The 19,341-nt window shown below is 44.6% G+C and overlaps 1 protein-coding gene across 1 annotated transcript in view; it reads right to left on the bottom strand.

Moving 5' to 3' along the window:
* Positions 1 to 12,547: 12,547 nt before the first annotated feature.
* The window catches only part of LOC137376971 (SWI/SNF-related matrix-associated actin-dependent regulator of chromatin subfamily A containing DEAD/H box 1-like), a 133,593-nt gene continuing 126,799 nt past the window's right edge, over positions 12,548 to 19,341 (bottom strand). The window contains exons 21-23 of the mRNA XM_068046001.1: positions 18,852 to 19,034; positions 14,276 to 14,385; positions 12,548 to 13,427 (exon numbers count right to left, since the gene is read on the bottom strand). Coding sequence (XP_067902102.1) covers positions 13,366 to 13,427; positions 14,276 to 14,385; positions 18,852 to 19,034 — 355 coding nt within the window. The 3' untranslated portion in view covers positions 12,548 to 13,365. The remainder of the gene's footprint in view (positions 13,428 to 14,275; positions 14,386 to 18,851; positions 19,035 to 19,341) is intronic.

The raw sequence follows: 19,341 nt of genomic DNA, 5'->3' as shown, positions 1-19,341 counted from the left end.
AGAGTGGATGACTTTGCAAAACAGATTGGAAACATATCTGCGAAAGGAGGGAGAGCAGCCTTAATTTGTGGTCCTGGATGAAACTACTAATATAAATAGATAGAAGTAAGTTTGAGGACTTACGGATGGAGTTTAAGGAGTCAGGTAAACAAAAGAGCTGAAGATGATAATCTTTGACCAGTTCTTGTGCTGGACGCATTAGAAAGATTGGGGAGGACAATGTGTTGCCGCAAGGCTGGTGCAGGAAGGAAGAGCTCTCATTCTTGGGGAATTAGAGTGAGCTTTGGAGTAATGGGAAGGCTATAATGAAAGAACAGTCTTCATCTGAACTGAATGACACCAATGTTATTGTAGGGCACTATTTAAGCTAATATGGTGGGGTGGAGTAGAAAAGATCTAGGTTTTGAGACTAGAGAAGGAGAATAGGATTAAGAAAGATCCAGGCGTTGAAACAGAAGGCTTAGCTGAAATAATCCCAAAAAACTGGAGTCAGGATTGAGTGTTACAAATGTGCAAGTATAAGTATTCAACCAAATTTGGAGAGTTGAAGGCATTAATAATAGTGGAGTGTCAGCAATCCAAAACTAATCCCACCTCCTTGCTGTATCCGCGCAACCTTCTTTAAATAAATATCCCTTTAAAAATATAATGATCTTTGCCTCAGCGAGTCCACATGAGCGAACAGGATCAGTAAATCTACAGTTAGAAACTTCAATAAGTTCATCCTTTAACTATCACCTGTCCAGACTGTAGAGTTTAAGCTCCTCTTTCTTCATACCTCACCTTTTGTTTCAGCATAGATTAGACCAGTGTTGTCCAATATATTAGCTACAAGTGGCTAATTGGGAATCCAGATGTGGCTAATTGCATTTTCAACTAGTAAATAAAAAGAGAATATTTGCACGTGTATGTTAACATTTCTGTGCACTTGTTGATAAAATGGTGTGATGAAAAGCAGGGTGTGTGCGTGGTTTTTGATCCTTGAGTGCATTACTGAATGATAGTACATATTTAAGCAAATATACAGATGAAGTATATTTATCTGCTGTCATAAAGACCCCCACCTGCCAAGAATGAGGCATACTAATTTTGTCATATGAACATTAATTTTTAAACTGTTGCTGGAGTGAAGAAATGACTTGTTTAAAGAGATCACCAGACATTCGGCTGGAGGACATTTGCATACTAAGAGACAGTGCTTGGAGAGACAAAAGAATTGCTCAGATTCAATGGTGATCCACATCTTGTCGGTGTAAGAGACAGCACTACACCACCACCCCCACCCCCACCCCATACTGAGAACTTTGAAATCCACAAACTGCAGGAGCAGTTGTTCCCAAATAAGGGGTTAGTCACATGACTAACCTGCTGGCCAACTTGGAGTTTTGAATTGTGCTCACAGGACAGTTCTAAGTCACACAACCCTCTGAGGGAAAGAATTTCTCCTCATCTGTGTCCTAAAAGGGAAAACCCTAATTTTAAAACAGTGCCCCCTAGTTCTGGACTGCCCCACAAGAGGAAACATCCTTTCCACATTCAACTTGTCAAGACCATTCAGGATCTTATATACTTCAATCAAGTCTCCCCTCACTCTTTTAAACTCCAGTGAATACAAGACCAGTCTGTCCAACCTTTCCTCATAAGCCAACCTGTTCATTCCAGGTATCAATCTAGTAAACCTCCTCTGAACTGCCTCCAACGCATTCACATCCTTCCTTAAATAAAGAGACCAAAACTGCATATAGTATTTGAGATGTGGTCTCACCAATGCCCTGTATAACTGAAGCATAACATCCTTACTTTTATTTTCAATTCCTCTCGTAATAAAGGACAGCATTCCATTGGCCTTTTTACTTGCTGTACCTGTAACTTTTTGTGACTCATGCACCAGAACACCTAAATCCCTCTGCACCTCGGGATTCTGCAGTCGTTCTCCACTTAAGTAATACCCTGCTTTTTAATTCTTCCTGCCAAAGTGAACAACTTCACGTTTTCCCACATCAAACCCCATCTGCCAGATTGTTGCCCACTCAACCTATCTATATTGGTCTACAAGCTCCTTATGTCCTCTTCACAACATACTTTCCTACCTGTCTTGTGTCATCTTCAAATTTAGCTACCAGGTCATCGCTTCCTCATCTAAGTCATTGATATAAGGATTCAGTAGTTTTAACTTCCTGGTTTGCTGTGTGTGAATACTTCAGTGTATGGGCTGCTCACCTGCTTGCTGACATTGCTGCTGCTGGACACCTGGCGATCTCCTGGACTTGGTGCCACATTTCAACTACATTCAGGAAAGAGGAAACCTACACCACAGAGATTGCTAGATCTTTGTGGGCATCCTCTGATACTGAAGCAGTCCATGTCCAGATGCAGCCAGACCTGGACAAAATCCAGGCTTGGACTGATAAGTGGCAAGAAACATTCGCACCACACAAGTGCCAGGCAATGACTATCTCAAACAAGAGAAAATCTAACCATCGCCCCTTGATATCCAATGGCATTATCATCACTTAATCCCCTGCTACCAACATCCTGAGGTGGGCGGGGGGAGGGGGGGCAAGTGCGGGCCAGTGGTTACCATTGACGAGAAACTGAACTAGACCAGCCACATAAACGCTGTGGCTACAAGAGGTCAAAGGCTGGGAATTCTGCAGTAACTCACCTCCTGTCTCCCCAATGCCTGTTCATCTACATGGAACAAGCCAGGAGTGTTGGGGAATACTCTCCATTTGCCTGGATGGGTACAGCTCCAACAACACTCAAGAAGCTTGACACCATCCAGGACAAAGCAGCCCACTTGACTGGCACCCCCATTCACCACCTTCAACATTCACTTCTTTCACCACTGATGCACAGTGGTAGCAGTGCGTACAGCACCTTCCAAATCCGCCACCGAGAAGGACAAGGGCAGCAGATGCATGCAACACCACCACCTGCAAGTTCCCCTCCAAGCCACACACCATCCTGACTTTGAACTATATCGCCGTTCCTTCATCGTCACTGGGAGTCTGTATGACACAGATGTCAGGTTGATCATACAAGAACAAACCAGGTTGAATGTAGAAAGTTAAGAGGGGAAGTGAAAAGGAAACAAGAGAAGCAAAGACAGGGAATAAGAGAATGGCAGCTAAAATAAAAGGGAAGGCAGGAGTCTTCTATAGACATATAAATAGTAGAAGTGTTTTTATTTCAGGAAAAACAATAGTTCACCACCACCTTCTTTCCTGTCACTTAGCCAGTTCTGTTTCTGTGCTGCCACTGTCCCTTTTATTCCTAAAACTTCAACTTTGTTGGCAAGTCTATTATGTGGCACTTTATCAATCACTTTTTAGAAGTCTATATATACTACACCTGTGTAGGGGCCCCAACAACCCCACTGCCTTGTGGGCGTCTCGGGAGAGACCAAGGCTAAGGGAGTAAACCCTAACAGAAAATCCGGAGCGGAACCCCGTAGGCGGTCATGTGTCACCTTTGGCATGTTTCCGGCAGTTCCTGCAGCCATACTGGTGCCAAACGTCGTGTCCTGCACTCCTTTGGACCCCACCAGAAAGGCCGAGAGGGGGGTTTTGACGACTGGGCAACTCTCAACCTCCATAAATTTGCCCAGGCATGCGCCATGGAGAGGTCACTCCATAGTTGCCTCACAGCGACTGAAACAACACGGAAGGCAGCAGTTACGGGTTATAAGTCCAGATAAATTGGCGTAGAAACTGGGCGCCACGGGTTGCCTTTGTCGGTGGGAGAGGTCATTGCACCTCACTGGACAGCTACCGCCCGCCTCAAACCGGGCAGCCCCCGGTCAATAAGGTTCTGTCCCGCCACAGTCTGCCTGCTTCAATGGGTGCTTGGAGCTCAGGGTCATTGCCCGAAAGGTGGACTGATACACCGCACCAAACAACATGAAAAAAGGAAAGAAGGTACCAGCCCTTCGCTTTGCAAGCTGGAACGTCAGAACTATGTGTCCTGGCCTGTCGGAAGACCTTACACAAATCAACGATTCTCGGAAGACCGCCATCATTAACAACGAGCTCAGTAGACTCAATGTGGACATTGCAGCACTTCAGGAGACTCGCCTCCCCGCGAGTGGCTCTCTCACAGAGCAAGACTACACCTTCTTCTGGCAGGGCAGGGATCCTGAAGAACCAAGACAGCATGGAGTGGGCTTCGCCATCAGAAACTCCTTGCTCAGCATGATAGAGCCTCCCTCAAATGGCTCGGAACGCATACTGTCCATCCGACTGCTCACCACCTCTGGTCCAGTACACCTACTCAGCATCTATGCTCCAACACTCTGTTCCGCACCTGAAGCTAAAGACCAGTTCTATGAACAACTCCATAACATCATTAGCAGCATCCCCAACACCGAACACCTATTCCTGCTGGGGGACTTTAATGCCAGGGTTGGGGCCGACCATGACTCATGGCCCTCCTGCCTTGGGCGCTATGGCGTTGGAAGGATGAATGAGAACGGGCAGAGACTGCTTGAGTTGTGTACCTATCATAACCTCTGCATCACCAACTCGTTCTTTCACACTAAACCCTGTCACCAGGTTTCATGGAGGCACCCAAGATCACGTCGTTGGCACCAGCTAGACCTCATTGTCACAAGGCGAGCCGCCTTAAACAGTGTTCAAATCACACGCAGCTTCCACAGTGCGGACTGCGACACCGACCACTCCCTGGTGTGCAGCAAGGTTAGACTCAGACCAAAGAAGTTGCATCATTCCAAGCAGAAGGGCCACCCGCGCATCAACACGAGCAGAATTTCTCACCCACAGCTGTTACAAAAATTTCTAAATTCACTTGTAACAGCCCTTCAAAACACTCCCACAGGGGATGCTGAGACCAAGTGGGCCCACATCAGAGACGCCATCTATGAGTCAGCTTTGACCACCTACGGCAAAAGTGCGAAGAGAAATGCAGACTGGTTTCAATCTCATAATGAAGAGCTGGAACCTGTCATAGCCGCTAAGCGCATTGCACTTTTGAACTACAAGAAAGCCCCCAGCGATTTAACATCCGCAGCACTTAAAGCAGCCAGAAGTACTGCACAAAGAACAGCTAGGCGTTGCGCAAACGACTACTGGCAACACCTATGCAGTCATATTCAGCTGGCCTCAGACACCGGAAACATCAGAGGAATGTATGATGGCATGAAGAGAGCTCTTGGGCCAACCATCAAGAAGATCACCCCCCTCAAATCTAAATCGGGGGACATAATCACTGACCAACGCAAACAGATGGACCGCTGGGTTGAGCACTACCTAGAACTGTACTCCAGGGAGAATGCTGTCACTGAGACTGCCCTCAATGCAGCCCAGCCTCTACCAGTCATGGATGAGCTGGACATACAGCCAACCAAATCGGAACTCAGTGATGCCATTGATTCCCTAGCCAGCGGAAAAGCCCCTGGGAAGGACAGCATTACCCCTGAAATAATCAAGAGTGCCAAGCCTGCTATACTCTCAGCACTACATGAACTGCTATGCCTGTGCTGGGACGAGGGAGCAGTACCCCAGGACATGCGCGATGCCAACATCATCACCCTCTATAAAAACAAAGGTGACCGCGGTGACTGCAACAACTACCGTGGAATCTCCCTGCTCAGCATAGTGGGGAAAGTCTTTGCTCGAGTCGCTCTGAACAGGCTCCAGAAGCTGGCCGAGCGCGTCTACCCTGAGGCACAGTGTGGCTTTCGTGCAGAGAGATCGACTATTGACATGCTGTTCTCCCTTCGTCAGATACAGGAGAAATGCCGTGAACAACAGATGCCCCTCTACATTGCTTTCATTGATCTCACCAAAGCCTTTGACCTCGTCAGCAGACGTGGTCTCTTCAGACTACTAGAAAAGATCGGATGTCCACCAAAGCTACTAAGTATCATCACCTCATTCCATGACAATATGAAAGGCACAATTCAACATGGTGGCTCCTCATCAGAGCCCTTTCCTATCCTGAGTGGAGTGAAACAGGGCTGTGTTCTCGCACCCACACTTTTTGGGATTTTCTTCTCCCTGCTGCTTTCACATGCGTTCAAATCCTCTGAAGAAGGAATTTTCCTCCACACAAGATCAGGGGGCAGGTTGTTCAACCTTGCCCGTCTAAGAGCGAAGTCCAAAGTATGGAAAGTCCTCATCAGAGAACTCCTCTTTGCTGACGATGCTGCTTTAACATCTCACACTGAAGAATGCCTGCAGAGTCTCATCGACAGGTTTGCGTCTGCCTGCAATGAATTTGGCCTAACCATCAGCCTCAAGAAAACGAACATCATGGGGCAGGATGTCAGAAATGCTCCATCCATCAATATTGGCGACCACGCTCTGGAAGTGGTTCAAGAGTTCACCTACCTAGGCTCAACTATCACCAGTAACCTGTCTCTAGATGCAGAAATCAACAAGCGCATGGGTAAGGCTTCCACTGCTATGTCCAGACTGGCCAAGAGAGTGTGGGAAAATGGCGCACTGACACGGAACACAAAAGTCCGAGTGTATCAGGCCTGTGTCCTCAGTACCTTGCTCTACGGCAGCGAGGCCTGGACAACGTATGCCAGCCAAGAGCGACGTCTCAATTCATTCCATCTTCGCTGCCTTCGGAGAATACTTGGCATCAGGTGGCAGGACTATATCTCCAACACAGAAGTCCTTGAAGCGGCCAACACCCCCAGCTTATACACACTACTGAGTCAGCGGCGCTTGAGATGGCTTGGCCATGTGAGCCGCATGGAAGATGGCAGGATCCCCAAAGACACATTGTACAGCGAGCTCGCCACTGGTATCAGACCCACCGGCCGTCCATGTCTCCGTTATAAAGACGTCTGCAAACGCGACATGAAATCGTGTGACATTGATCACAAGTCGTGGGAGTCAGTTGCCAGCATTCGCCAGAGCTGGCGGGCAGCCATAAAGACAGGGCTAAATTGTGGCGAGTCGAAGAGACTTAGTAGTTGGCAGGAAAAAAGACAGAGGCGCAAGGGGAGAGCCAACTGTGCAACAGCCCCAACAAACAAATTTCTCTGCAGCACCTGTGGAAGAACCTGTCACTCCAGAATTGGCCTTTATAGCCACTCCAGGCGCTGCTTCACAAACCACTGACCACCTCCACGCGCGTATCCATTGTCTCTCGAGATAAGGAGGCCCAAAAGAAAAAAGAAAAGAAAAGTAGAAGGGTAATAAGAGGAGGGGATAGGACCAAATCAGGGATCTACGCAAGGAGAGCAGCGGTGGAATCGGACAGAGTCGGCATGGATTTGCTAAGAGGAAGTCATGCTTGACAGATCTACTAGAATTCTTCAAGGATGTAACTAGTGGCGTTGATGGGGGGAGGTCAGTGGATGTGGTTTATTTGGACTTTCAGAAGGCTTTCGACAAAGTCCCACATAAGAGATTAGCGTGTAAAATTAAAGCGCATGGGATTGGGGGCAGTGTGTTGTGATGGATGGAAAATTGGTTGGTGGACAGGAGACAAGGAGTAGGAATAAATGGGTCTTTTACTGAATGGCAGTCAGTGACTAGTGCGGTACTGCAGGGATCGGTGCTAGGACCCCGGCTATTCACAATATGTATTGATGATTTAGATGACGGAACTAGATGTAATATCTCCAGATTTGCAGATGGCACAATACTGGGTGGGAGGGTGAGTTGTGAGGAGGATACAGAGGCACTTCAGGGTGATTTGGACAAGTTGAGTGAGAGGGCAAATGCACAGCCGATGCAGTATAATGTGGATAAATGTGAGGTTGTTCACTTTGACATACGTTGTCCAGGCCTCGCTGCCATAGAGCAAGGTACTGAGGACACAGGCCTGATACACTTGGACTTTTGTGTTCCGTGTCAGTGCACCATTTTCCCACACTCTCTTGGCCAGTCTGGACATAGCAGTGGAAGAGACAGGTTACTGGCGATAGTTGAGCCTAGGTAGGTGAACTCTTGAATCACTTCCAGACCGTGGTCGCCAATATTGATGGATGGAGCATTTCTGACGTCCTGCCCCATGATGTTCGTTTTCTTGAGGCTGATGGTTAGGCCAAATTCATTGCAGGCAGCCGCAAACCTGTCGATGAGACTCTGCAGGCACTCTTCAGTGTGAGATGTTAAAGCAGCATCGTCAGCAAAGAGGAGTTCCCTGATGAGGACTTTCCATACTTTGGACTTCGCTCTTAGATGGGCAAGGTTGATCAACCTGCCCCCTGATCTTGAGTGGAGGAAAATTCCTTCTTCTGAAGAATTGAACGCATGTGAAAGCAGCAGGGAGAAGAAAATCCCAAAAAGTGTGGGTGCGAGAACACAGCCCTGTTTCACGACACTCAGGATAGGAAAGGGCTCTGATGAGGAGCCACCATGTTGAATTGTGCCTTTCATATTGTCATGGAATGAGGTGATGATACTTAGTAGCTTTGGTGGGCATCCAATCTTTTCTAGTAGTCTGAAGAGACCACGTCTGCTGACGAGGCAAAGGCTTTGGTGAGATCAATGAAAGCAACGTAGAGGGGCATCTGTTGTTCACGGCATTTCTCCTGTATCTGACGAAGGGAGAAGAGCATGTCAACGGTCAATCTCTCTGCACGAAAGCCACACTGTGCCTCAGGGTAGACGCGCTCGGCCAGCTTCTTGAGCCTGTTCAGAGCGACTCGAGCAAAGACTTTCCCCACTATGCTGAGAAGGGAGATACCACGGTAGTTGTTGCAGTCACCGCGGTCACCTTTGTTTTTATAGAGGGTGATGATATTGGCATCGCGCATGTCCTGGGGTATTGCTCCCTCATCCCAGCACAGGCATAGCAGTTCATGTCGCGCTGAGAGTATAGCACGCTTGGCACTCTTGATTATTTCAGGGATAATGCTGTCCTTCCCAGGGGCTTTTCCGCTGGCAAGAGAATCAATGGCATCACTGAGTTCCGATTTGCTTGGCTGTATGTCCAGCTCATCCATGACTGGTAGAGGCTGGGCTGCATTGAGGGCAGTCTCAGTGACAGCATTCTCCCTGGAGTACAGTTCTAGGTCGTGCTCAACCCAGCGGTCCATTTGTTTGTGTCGGTCAGTGATTACGTCCCCTGATTTAGATTTGAGGGGGGCGATCTTCTTGATGGTTGGCCCAAGAGCTCTCTTCATGCCATCATACATTCCTCTGATGTTTCCGGTGTCAGAGGCCAGCTGAATATGACTGCATAGGTGTTGCCAGTAGTCGTTTGCGCAGCGCCTGGCTGTTCTTTGTGCAGTGCTTCTGGCTGCTTTAAGTGCTGCGGATGTTAAATCGCTGGGGGCTTTCTTGCAGTTCAACAGCGCAATGCGCTTAGCGGCTATGACAGGTTCCAGCTCTTCATTATGAGATTGAAACCAGTCTGCATTTTTCTTCGCACTTTTGCCGTAGGTGCAGAAATCAACAAGCGCATGGGAAAGGCTTCCACTGCTATGTCCAGACTGGCCAAGAGAGTGTGGGAAAATGGCGCACTGACATGGAACACAAAAGTCCGAGTGTATCAGGCCTGTGTCCTCAGTACCTTGCTCTATGGCAGCGAGGCCTGGACAACGTATGTCAGCCAAGAGCGACGTCTCAATTCATTCCATCTTCGCTGCCTCCGGAGAATACTTGGCATCAGGTGGCAGGACCGTATCTCCAACACAGAAGTCCTCGAGGCGGCCAACATCCCCAGCTTGTACACACTACTGAGTCAGCGGCGCTTGAGATGGCTTGGCCATGCGAGGCGCATGGAAGACAGCAGGATCCCCAAAGACACATTGTACAGGGAGCTTGCCACTGGTATCAGACCCACCGGCCATCCATGTCTCCGCTTTAAAGACGTCTGCAAACGCGACATGAAATCCTGTGACATGGATCACAAGTCGTGGGAGTCAGTTGCCAGCGTTCGCCAGAGCTGGCGGGCAGCCATAAAGACGGGGCTAAAATGTGGCGAGTCGAAGAGACTTAGTAGTTGGCAGGAAAAAAGACAGAGGCGCAAGGGGAGAGCCAACTGTGCAACAGCCCCGACAAACAAATTTCTCGGCAGCACCTGTGGAAGAGCCTGTCACTCTAGAATTGACCTTTATAGCCACTCCAGGCGCTGCTTCACAAACCACTGACCACCTCCAGGCGCGTATCCATTGTCTATCGAGATAAGGAGGCCAAAGAAAAGAATGAATGTCCACTTTGGTAGCAAAAATATGAAGGCAGATTATCTGAACGGCTGTGGACTGGGGGAGGGGAGTATGCAACGAGACCTGGGTGTTCTCGTACACCAGTTGCTGAAGGTAAGCATGCAGGTGCAACAGGCGGTAAAAAAGGCAAATGGTATGTTGGCCTTCATAGCGAGAGGATTCGAGTACAGGAGCAAGGATGTCTTGCTGCAATTATACAGGGCCTTGATGAGGCCACACCTGGAATACTGTGTGCAGTTTTAGTCTCCTTATTTGAGGAAGGATGTTCTTGCTATAGAGGGAGTACAGCGAAGGTTTACTAGACGGATTCCTGGGATGGCAGAACTGATGTATGAGGAGAGATTTAGTCGGTTAGGATTATATTCGCTGGAGTTCAGAAGAGTGAAGGGGGGATCTCTAGAAATCTATAAAATTCTAAGACTTGACAGGGTAGTTGCTGGAAGGATGTTCCCGATGGTGGGGGAGTCCAGAACCAGGGGTCATAGTCTAAGAATATGGGGTAAACCATTCAGAACGGAGATGAAGAGAAATTTCTTCACCCAGAGTGTGGTGAACCTGTGGAATTCGCTACCGCAGAAAGCAGTTGAGGCCAAAACATTATGTTTTCAAGAAGGAGTTAGATATCGCTCTTGGGTTTAAAGGGATCAAAGGATATGGGGGCGAAAGCAGGAACAGGTTACTGAATTGGATGATCAGCCATGATCATAATGAATGGCGGAGCAGGCCTGAAGGGCCGAATAGCCTACTCCTGCTCCTATTTTCTATGTTTCTATGAGACAGAGGGCATGACTGAGGTAGGAAATGAGTACTTTGCATCTATTTATTTTGTTTATTTAGAGATATAGCACTGAAACAGGCCCTTCGGCCCACTGAGTCTGTGCCGACCAACAACCACCCATTTATACTAACCCTGCAGTAATCCCATCTTCCCTACCACCTACCTACACTAGGGGCAATTTACAACGGGCAATTTACCTATCAACCTGCAAGTCTTTGGCTGTGGGAGGAAACCGGAGCACCCGGCGAAATATTCACAGAGGGAGAACTTGCAAACTCTGCACCGGCAGTTCTCAGAATTGAACCCAGGTCCCTGGAGCTGTGAGGCTGTGGTGCTAACCACTGCGCCGCCCCTAAATCTGTCTTTACCAAGGAAGATGCTACCAGAGTCAGTGAATGAGGAGGTACTGCATGGGTTAAAAATTGAAAAAAAGAGTTGGTATTAGAAAGGCTGGCTGTACTTAAGGTTCAGAAGACATCTGCATCCAAGGATGTTGAGGGAAGTAAGTGTGGAAATTGCAGCGGTATTAGCCATAATCTTCCAACTGTCCTTTGATACAGAGGTCATGCCAGAGGACTGGAGAATTTAAAATGTTATATCCTTGTTCAAAAAAAGGGTTGTAAGGATAAGCCCAGCAACTACAGGCCAACCATCTTAACCTCTGTAGTGGGAAAACTCTCAAACAATAATCTGGGACAAAATTAACAGGCACTTGGACAAGTACAGATTAATTAAGGAAAGTCAGCATGGATTTGTTAAGGGCAAATAATGTTTATCCAACTTGATTGAGTTTTTTTTGATGAGCTAACAGAGAAGGCTGATGAGGGTAATGCAGTTGATGTGGTCTATATGGACTCCCAAAAGGTGTTTGATAAAGTGCCACATAACAGGTTTGCTGGCAAAGTTAGAGCCAATGGAATAAAGGGAACGGTAGCAGCATGGAGACAAACTGGCTGAGTGATGGGAAACAGACAGCAGTGAACAGTTGTTTTGCAGACTGGAGGACGGTATACGGTCGGGTTCCACAGTCGTCGGCACTGGGAACACTGTTTACCTATTATTGACCTATATTAATGACTCAGCCTTGTGTGTGCAGAGCACAATTTAAAAATTTGCAGATGACACAAAACTTGGAAATATTGTGAACGGTGAAGAGGATAATGCCAGACTTCAAAACGACAGACAGGCTGGTGACATGGGCAGACAAGTGGCAGATGAAATTTAATGCAGAAAAGTGTGAAGTGACACATTTTGGTAGGAGAATGAGAAGAGGCAATACAAAGGGTACAATTCTAAAGGAAGTGCAGGAGCAGAGGGGCTGGGGTATCTGTGTTGTAAATGACTCTATTCACGAGACATCAGGAACACACCTGTTGCCGATGGAGTATGACTGAAGGACAGCTTCCAAGTTAGGATATGAATAAGCAGAAGTGAGGGACAGACAGGTCACCTCACTGTGCGTCAGCTTTTCTTGAAGGCGTAGTGTAGATTGATGAGTCTCCTCCTCCAAATAAAGGGATTGGAGAGAATTCCAAGTTGCAATAAGAAACAACAGGATACATACCTAACGATCCTGAATGGAAGTGCTCACAAGAAAATGCTTTAGCACTGGAACCTATATTTCAAAACAGCAGAATCTTTATTTGCACTTAATTTCTCCTTTTCAGTTAGTTAACAGTACAACAGGTCAGGTAAACAAAGCATATATGGTTTCAGAGATGGTGATTACCACTATTAATACACAAAGCAATGCAAAATTAATAAAACAAAGAACCTTACTTATGGGGCCAACAAGAAGTTTTTACCTTATTTGAGGTAGGAAGTCCACATGAATATTAAAATGATCACAAATTGAGAGACTTCTCTTCATCCTTCAAGGATTTAACAGAATTCACAGCTGGTAGGTTTAGAATATTTTCTTAGCAAGTTTAGAGTTCCAATAAGCACAACATTCCTTATCGGAGACAATTCATTGAGGACCATAGGCCAAATAGAATTCAATACATCAGAACAAACAAAATGTCTGGTCTGAGAAAATTATTGTAAAGTTAGATATCTGGAAAAGGAATACAGAAAGCATTGAATTGTACTGCTGTAGTACCAATGTTTTACCACTAGAGACCTTTACCATTTACATTGCTTCAGTAAAGCCTACTTGTGGCCTAAATGCAGAACTACAGCAACACGATATTAATACACATCAACATTTGCTTTTGGTGTGTTTTCTTGCACAAAAATGGTCCCACTCCCATTTTCTCATGAAAATCTGGCCTGCTTAATCACATACAATAAAAAATAATTTGTAGCTCTCGTTGACTGTTTCACTGCTTCCAATTGCAGTATCAGAGGTTCCTTTTCTGGCTCGTGTTCCACGGAATTCAGTAGACTTATCCCAATCATGCTTATAGAGGATGTAGGAGAGGCGAAGTCATTGTTACAACCCTAATGAAGTCTTCAACAGAGTTGCTATATTAAGTGGAAAGCTCCCCTCACCTCCTTAAAAACAAAGAAATTCACATTAAAACAATTCTGACAACATCCACAGCAGTTTTAAATACCTCTACCATCTAGAAGGACAAGGACAGCAGTTGCATGGGAACACTACCGCCTGCAAGTTCCCCTCCAAGCCACACACCACCCTGACTTGGAACTATATTGCCGTTCATTCACTGTCGCTGGATCAAAATCTTGGAATTCCCTTCCTAACAGCACTGTCGGTGTACCTACACCAGATGGACTGCACTGGTTCAAGAAGGCAGCTCACTACCACCTTCTCGAGGGCAATTAGGGATGGGCAATAAACGCTGGCCTAGCTAGCGATGCCCACATCCCAGGAACGAATAAAAAAAAAAAGAAAATACAATCCTGGAAATACTAGTTCATAGGTATTTGGTATTCTGTAAAACTGTGACAGTAGCAAAGGGAAAGGAATGGGGTAAAAACAGAACTTCAAAAAAAAAAGACAGGGGTATGAAGAGTAGGAAGGGACTGGTGGGATCACGTGATTAGTACACTGTCCTTTTACCACTTGGAAATGGCTTACAATCCTGTCCAAGCTTCTAGGACAAAAGTCAGATTATTGCAAGGATTTTTACAGGATAACATATTCTCTTGCAAGAAATGAGGTCCAAGAGAAAGGAGTTTGAACAAAAAGCTTTACATAAGTAGCAAGTATGTGAAAGAGACATGCTTAGCAATTCTGTGCAGCCAAATGTTGCACTTTGATAAAATGTAGACATATTTTCTTGATACTGCTGGGTGGCAGACTATTAGAAACTGGGGTACAATTTGCATTGAGCAGAAAGGAAAAATATGTTGTTGGGATATTCAACAGCATTACTTACCTGTTTCTGTTGAAATCATATCCTGTTCTAGCTTCAGTTTATGTTCACCAATTTTAAGCATCGACTCTTCAATAGTCCCTTTGCTGATCAATTTTACAACATGCACTATCCTACAAACAAAAATAAAAGTACAATTGGGTTTCCTTGTACCTTTTCATTTTCTTCCTTTTCAAATACTAATTCAATATCCTTCTAAATAATGTGACTGTTTCTGCTTCAATAGTCACTTGTGGTAAACCATCTTGTTTTAAAAACGACTATGTGTGTAATCATTTCTTCTAACCTGCCCCTTTGTTCTTTTAGTAACAAACCTGTCTGTCTCTCTGCTACAACTAATGGATGATTTGATAAAGCACTGTACTATCCATGGGAGATTTCACAGTTTCCAGCTAAACCCTTCTGGCTTGTAACAGATCTGTTATAGTTAATAGAACACCTAGCCCCCAACTACAGATATTAAACAGCTCTGACCTAAAATTTGGAAGCTTGAAATATTTTGAACACTTGTCTCATGAACTTAGTAATGTAACATTTTCTTCCTATTAAGGATTCTAACTCGAAAACAGAGTAATTATCTCTCCACTGATGAATTACTGGAAATCCCCATTAAAATTCTGAAATTGGCACTGTTATTAAGTGCAGTATCACAAGAAATTTTGAAAACAAAGTTGCCCAGGCAAATCTGTAGTGACAAAGCAGTCTACCACAATAAATTATAAATTCACACAACTCCCAGTAGCATATACCCCACAATAACTGCTTGTTTGGGAGGGGGCTTTGGGAATACACAACAAAAATGGACAAGGATCCAAGGCAGCAATAAGCATGTGGTGACCTCTTCAATTATCATCTTTTGAACAGATGACACAAGAAGCTCGATTCTTTACTTAGGATTGTATAAGGCTGTAGCAGTGGCAGAATATTAACAGCTGACGTTTAGTTTATGAACAGATGCTACTTTGCAATCACAGATGTGCCTCGGTACCATTGCATAACCAATGCAGCACACAGTAGATTCAGAATTTAAACCTCAGTAAGGTGAAAGTCAGCTTAATTTCACCAGCTATCTCATTTGTATTCTTCAGTGTGCTACAATAAGAGATAGGTCTGTGGGTAAAATCAGTTTTTAAATCATTTCAGATAAGAATAAAACACAATTATGAATTAGAAAATGAATTCTATAAAAACTTCATTCTGAACCATCTAGTTACTGGGTTACATGAACCTATGACTGAGGACAAAGGCTAGTTCAGGTAGATGAAGGTATATAATGTTCAGTTCTTAAAGTGATGCACAACATTTATCAACATATAAAACACGTCAGAAAATACTAGGCTGAAAAATTAGGATGCTTTGCTGCTCCTATGCTGGAGCTATTAAGATTGGCCATAATGCAGAGTGTTAGAACAGACATATTCAAATAGTTGCCTAAAGGTTCTATTCTTTTCCCCGTCATTGCAATTTTGAGGGAATCTAGGGTATTTAGCTGGTTTGGGGCATATATTCAGACGTGCTGCTTATCGTGCTAATAGCTAGAAAGCATTAATTTTGCCTGGAAGGATTAAAGTTAATTCTGAGAGAAACACATGATTTACTGAAATGCTAATTACCACACATTTTATGTCATTCATTTAGTGCGGAAAAGGAGTTGGAAGCCACATCAAAACACAATTCAATTTCTTTAAAGGAATCCTGAGCAGTTACTCTTGTTAGAAATTGAAGTGCAATAAATTGTTATAGAGTTACCCTGGCTGTTTAATGTGCCTCTAAATTGAGATGTGTAATCTATTTAATAACATAATTGATAACAAAACAAAATGAGTGAAAATATGCAACCAGTGTGCATTTTTTAAAACTCTGAAATCATGGCCATTGGTCTTCAGTGAGGTAACAGTCTGGAATACATTGTCACAAAGTTTAAAAAAAGCAGCAATGCAGTAACTCATGACCTCTGAACTAGCTTATACCATAACTACCACAAAACAGGCAGCATCAAAATGAACAAATGAACCTTTAATATAACCCCCTGCATATCAGTTTCTGTAAAGGAAAAGTATATCAAGGGTACATCTGAAGGGGATTACAATTTAGGGAAATTAGTATTTAGTTGCACTCCAGGCCTCAGAATATCAACTATAACTCCTGCTGGTACAAACAAAAAAGCTGCTGTGCACTGCTCTTGTGCAAAAGAACCCTTGGAACAAGTCCCAGTGAAAATATTCCAAGCAGACCACCACTAACTTAACCTCTTAAACCGTGAACATAGAAAAAAAAAAGAGTAGGCCATTCGGCCCTTCAAGCCTGCTCTGCCATTCATTATGATCATGGCTGATCATCCAACTCAGTAACCTGTAACAAGATAGGCCAGAAGCTCAACTCAGTAAACCAGGGGCAACCAAGCAAAACTGAGGCAGACAATCCTGTTCCCAATTTCAATGTTACTTTGTAGCACAGTAATCAATTGATTAATCCCATAATGGCCTTCAAGAGGTCGGGGGCTGAATTTTATTATCAGTGAGGCGGCACGCTGTGAAAGCGGCAGCCTTCTGACACGGAAGTGCCGCTGCACAGCCCCCGCGATATTAAGCACAGGGGCTGATTTAAATGCAGGGGGTGGAGTGGCTTCCCCAATGACGCAGGTGCCATTTTTAAAGGGCTTCAAGCCCTTAGCAAAGATATAAATTTTTAAAGGTGTATTAGACTTAATTTTTTTTTAAATAATTAGGAGATGGAGACCCTTTTCCCACCCCCAAATGATCTTTGCATTGCCCTACATTCACAAAACTTATTTTATGCCTGACCCGAAATTTCCACCCCCACCACTAACCTTCACATTTGCCCTTCAACCCCTTCCCACCATCCCCACAGACAATAAAAAGAGTTTTTCCAACGCCCCCACCCCTCCTGCCCTGATAATTTTATTCCTCCCCACCAGTGTCTCACCTTGGAACTCCAACAGAGTTCTGAAGGTGCGTGAATCAGCGTGGGACGGCCGCTGTCGGCAGGTGAGTTAATTTGCATTTCATTAATTCTCATTTAACTATTTAGATGAAGGCCGCCCGCCACCACGTGGCAGAGGAGGCCACACAGAGGCCTTGCCGCCGCTAATACCGGGGCGGGCCTTGTTGACGTCGGGGCTCGAGGCAGGCTGTTCCCAGCAGAATTTTATGGGCCCCCCCCCCAACCTCGCCATGACCCCCAAAGTCGAGGGGCACATCAAATTCAGCCCCAGATTTTTGTATTGCAAGATTACTGCCATTTACATTGCGCTGTTTTGGCACTACTGCAAGTGTCGTTCACAGCATCAATCAGAAACATGGGCAGATGTGCAGTGAGACAGTACAATTGCAGGATAGAAGTAGCTGTTGTGAAGTCTTCCAATAGAGCGAGCATCTAAAGTACAACCTTTGGCAAACTGACATTGTTCTTCAAATTTAAATTTTAATAAAGTGCTGAGTATCAGATCATTGTTCAACTTTTATGCATACAGTTGAGTTCAGATTGACAAAGTGAAAACAGTTGAAATTACTGTAGCTCTTGATTCAGTATAAAAATGCCATTAATCCACTCACTACCTTTCCCACCCTTTTCTTGCATCTCTAGTGGCAAAAAAAGTTATGAGTGTTAATTATGGAAAGTCTATTCCAGTCCTAAGTACAAATAAAAGCGTACAAATTATAAACTAGTTTGAATAGACCCTTGAGCCTGTTCTTTATTTCTCTCACTGGATAGAGAAACAAGGAATGGGCAAGAGCAGCTCCTGACAGAATGGGGTGGTGCTGATGGTGATGGAGGACAATGAAACTGGAGAGGAAAAGGGGATAGAATATTATTAGCATAAAATTGCAGGAGCTGAGAGGAGTGCAACTTGAATTCGATTAGGGGAGAAGCAAAGTGCCTACATTAACTGAGGAGGAGGGAAGAATCATCCAGCATAAACTGTAGTGAATCGGGCGGGGGGGGGGGGAAAAAGGAAAAAAAAAAAGAATCTAAAGTATTAAAGGGATATGAAAATATTAAGGAACTTCAGACCATCCTATGCAGTTCCCTGTGGAAGGAGATACTCTACAGCTTTAAATACAGCCCACAGACTCTGGTGATATGCAACTGAGTGGACATCAAATATAAAATTCCTGCTCTGATCAATCCTTTACAAAAAGAAATTTGTAACAGAATAAAAAAAAATTCTACTCATAACCCGAACATAAACTTTTTACTGCTAAACTATCAGAATTGTGGAAAATTCAGATGCAAGAACTAGTGACTTTTACCTTTCCACTCATACTAGACCCTTCTGAAAGCAGGCAGCCACTCAGTTTCCACACCTCTGGCAATGGCTCTCAAACGGACTACCGGAAAACATGCAAAAGCAGTACGGGTTAACTGCCTCAGAATCCCCCTTTGAAGAAATACTTTGATATCTCAGATAGTCTGCATATGGAGAATCACAGGAATGAACCACCGCCCTAACACTGCACTGGAAAGCCAAAATATTGTGCTCCTAGGTTGCTTTGAAACAAGCGTTTCTCACAACATCTAGACTTTAGGAAGAGTGAACATTAATTTCTCATCTTACTTTTTCTGTCCTACTCTGTGACATCGATCTTCTGCTTGTTTATCATTATAGGGATTGCAGTCGATATCATGAAGGATGACAATGTTTGCTGAGGTGAGGTTTATACCCAGGCCTCCGGCTTTGGTTGATAACAGGAAAACAAAAATATCCATATCTGTATTAAACTGATCTATCAAGTGGATTCTGAAAAAGAAAGTCAGTTAAAGAGTCACATGTAAATTGATAACAACTAAAAATACAAGCTCTGTCCATAAAAATTAATCCCTTCCATACAGAATTAAAAAGGTCAAAGTACTAAGTCAGCAAACATCACTTCAAATGGAGGTCTGCAATTTAAAGCTGGTAGAAAATAAAAGACCAGCAGTGAAATATGAACATATTTTGAATCGAAATTATCGAATGGGGTCATTTGAAAAAATGCAAAATATCAAAACATCTTTCAGGAGGTTGAGGCTTCTTTCACCATGCACCAGACTCTTCATATATTGTC

Source organism: Heterodontus francisci, chromosome 1 (assembly GCF_036365525.1).
Source record: "Heterodontus francisci isolate sHetFra1 chromosome 1, sHetFra1.hap1, whole genome shotgun sequence".
Taxonomy (NCBI): Eukaryota; Metazoa; Chordata; class Chondrichthyes; order Heterodontiformes; family Heterodontidae; genus Heterodontus; species Heterodontus francisci.
This window is presented reverse-complemented; position numbering and strand designations above follow the sequence as displayed.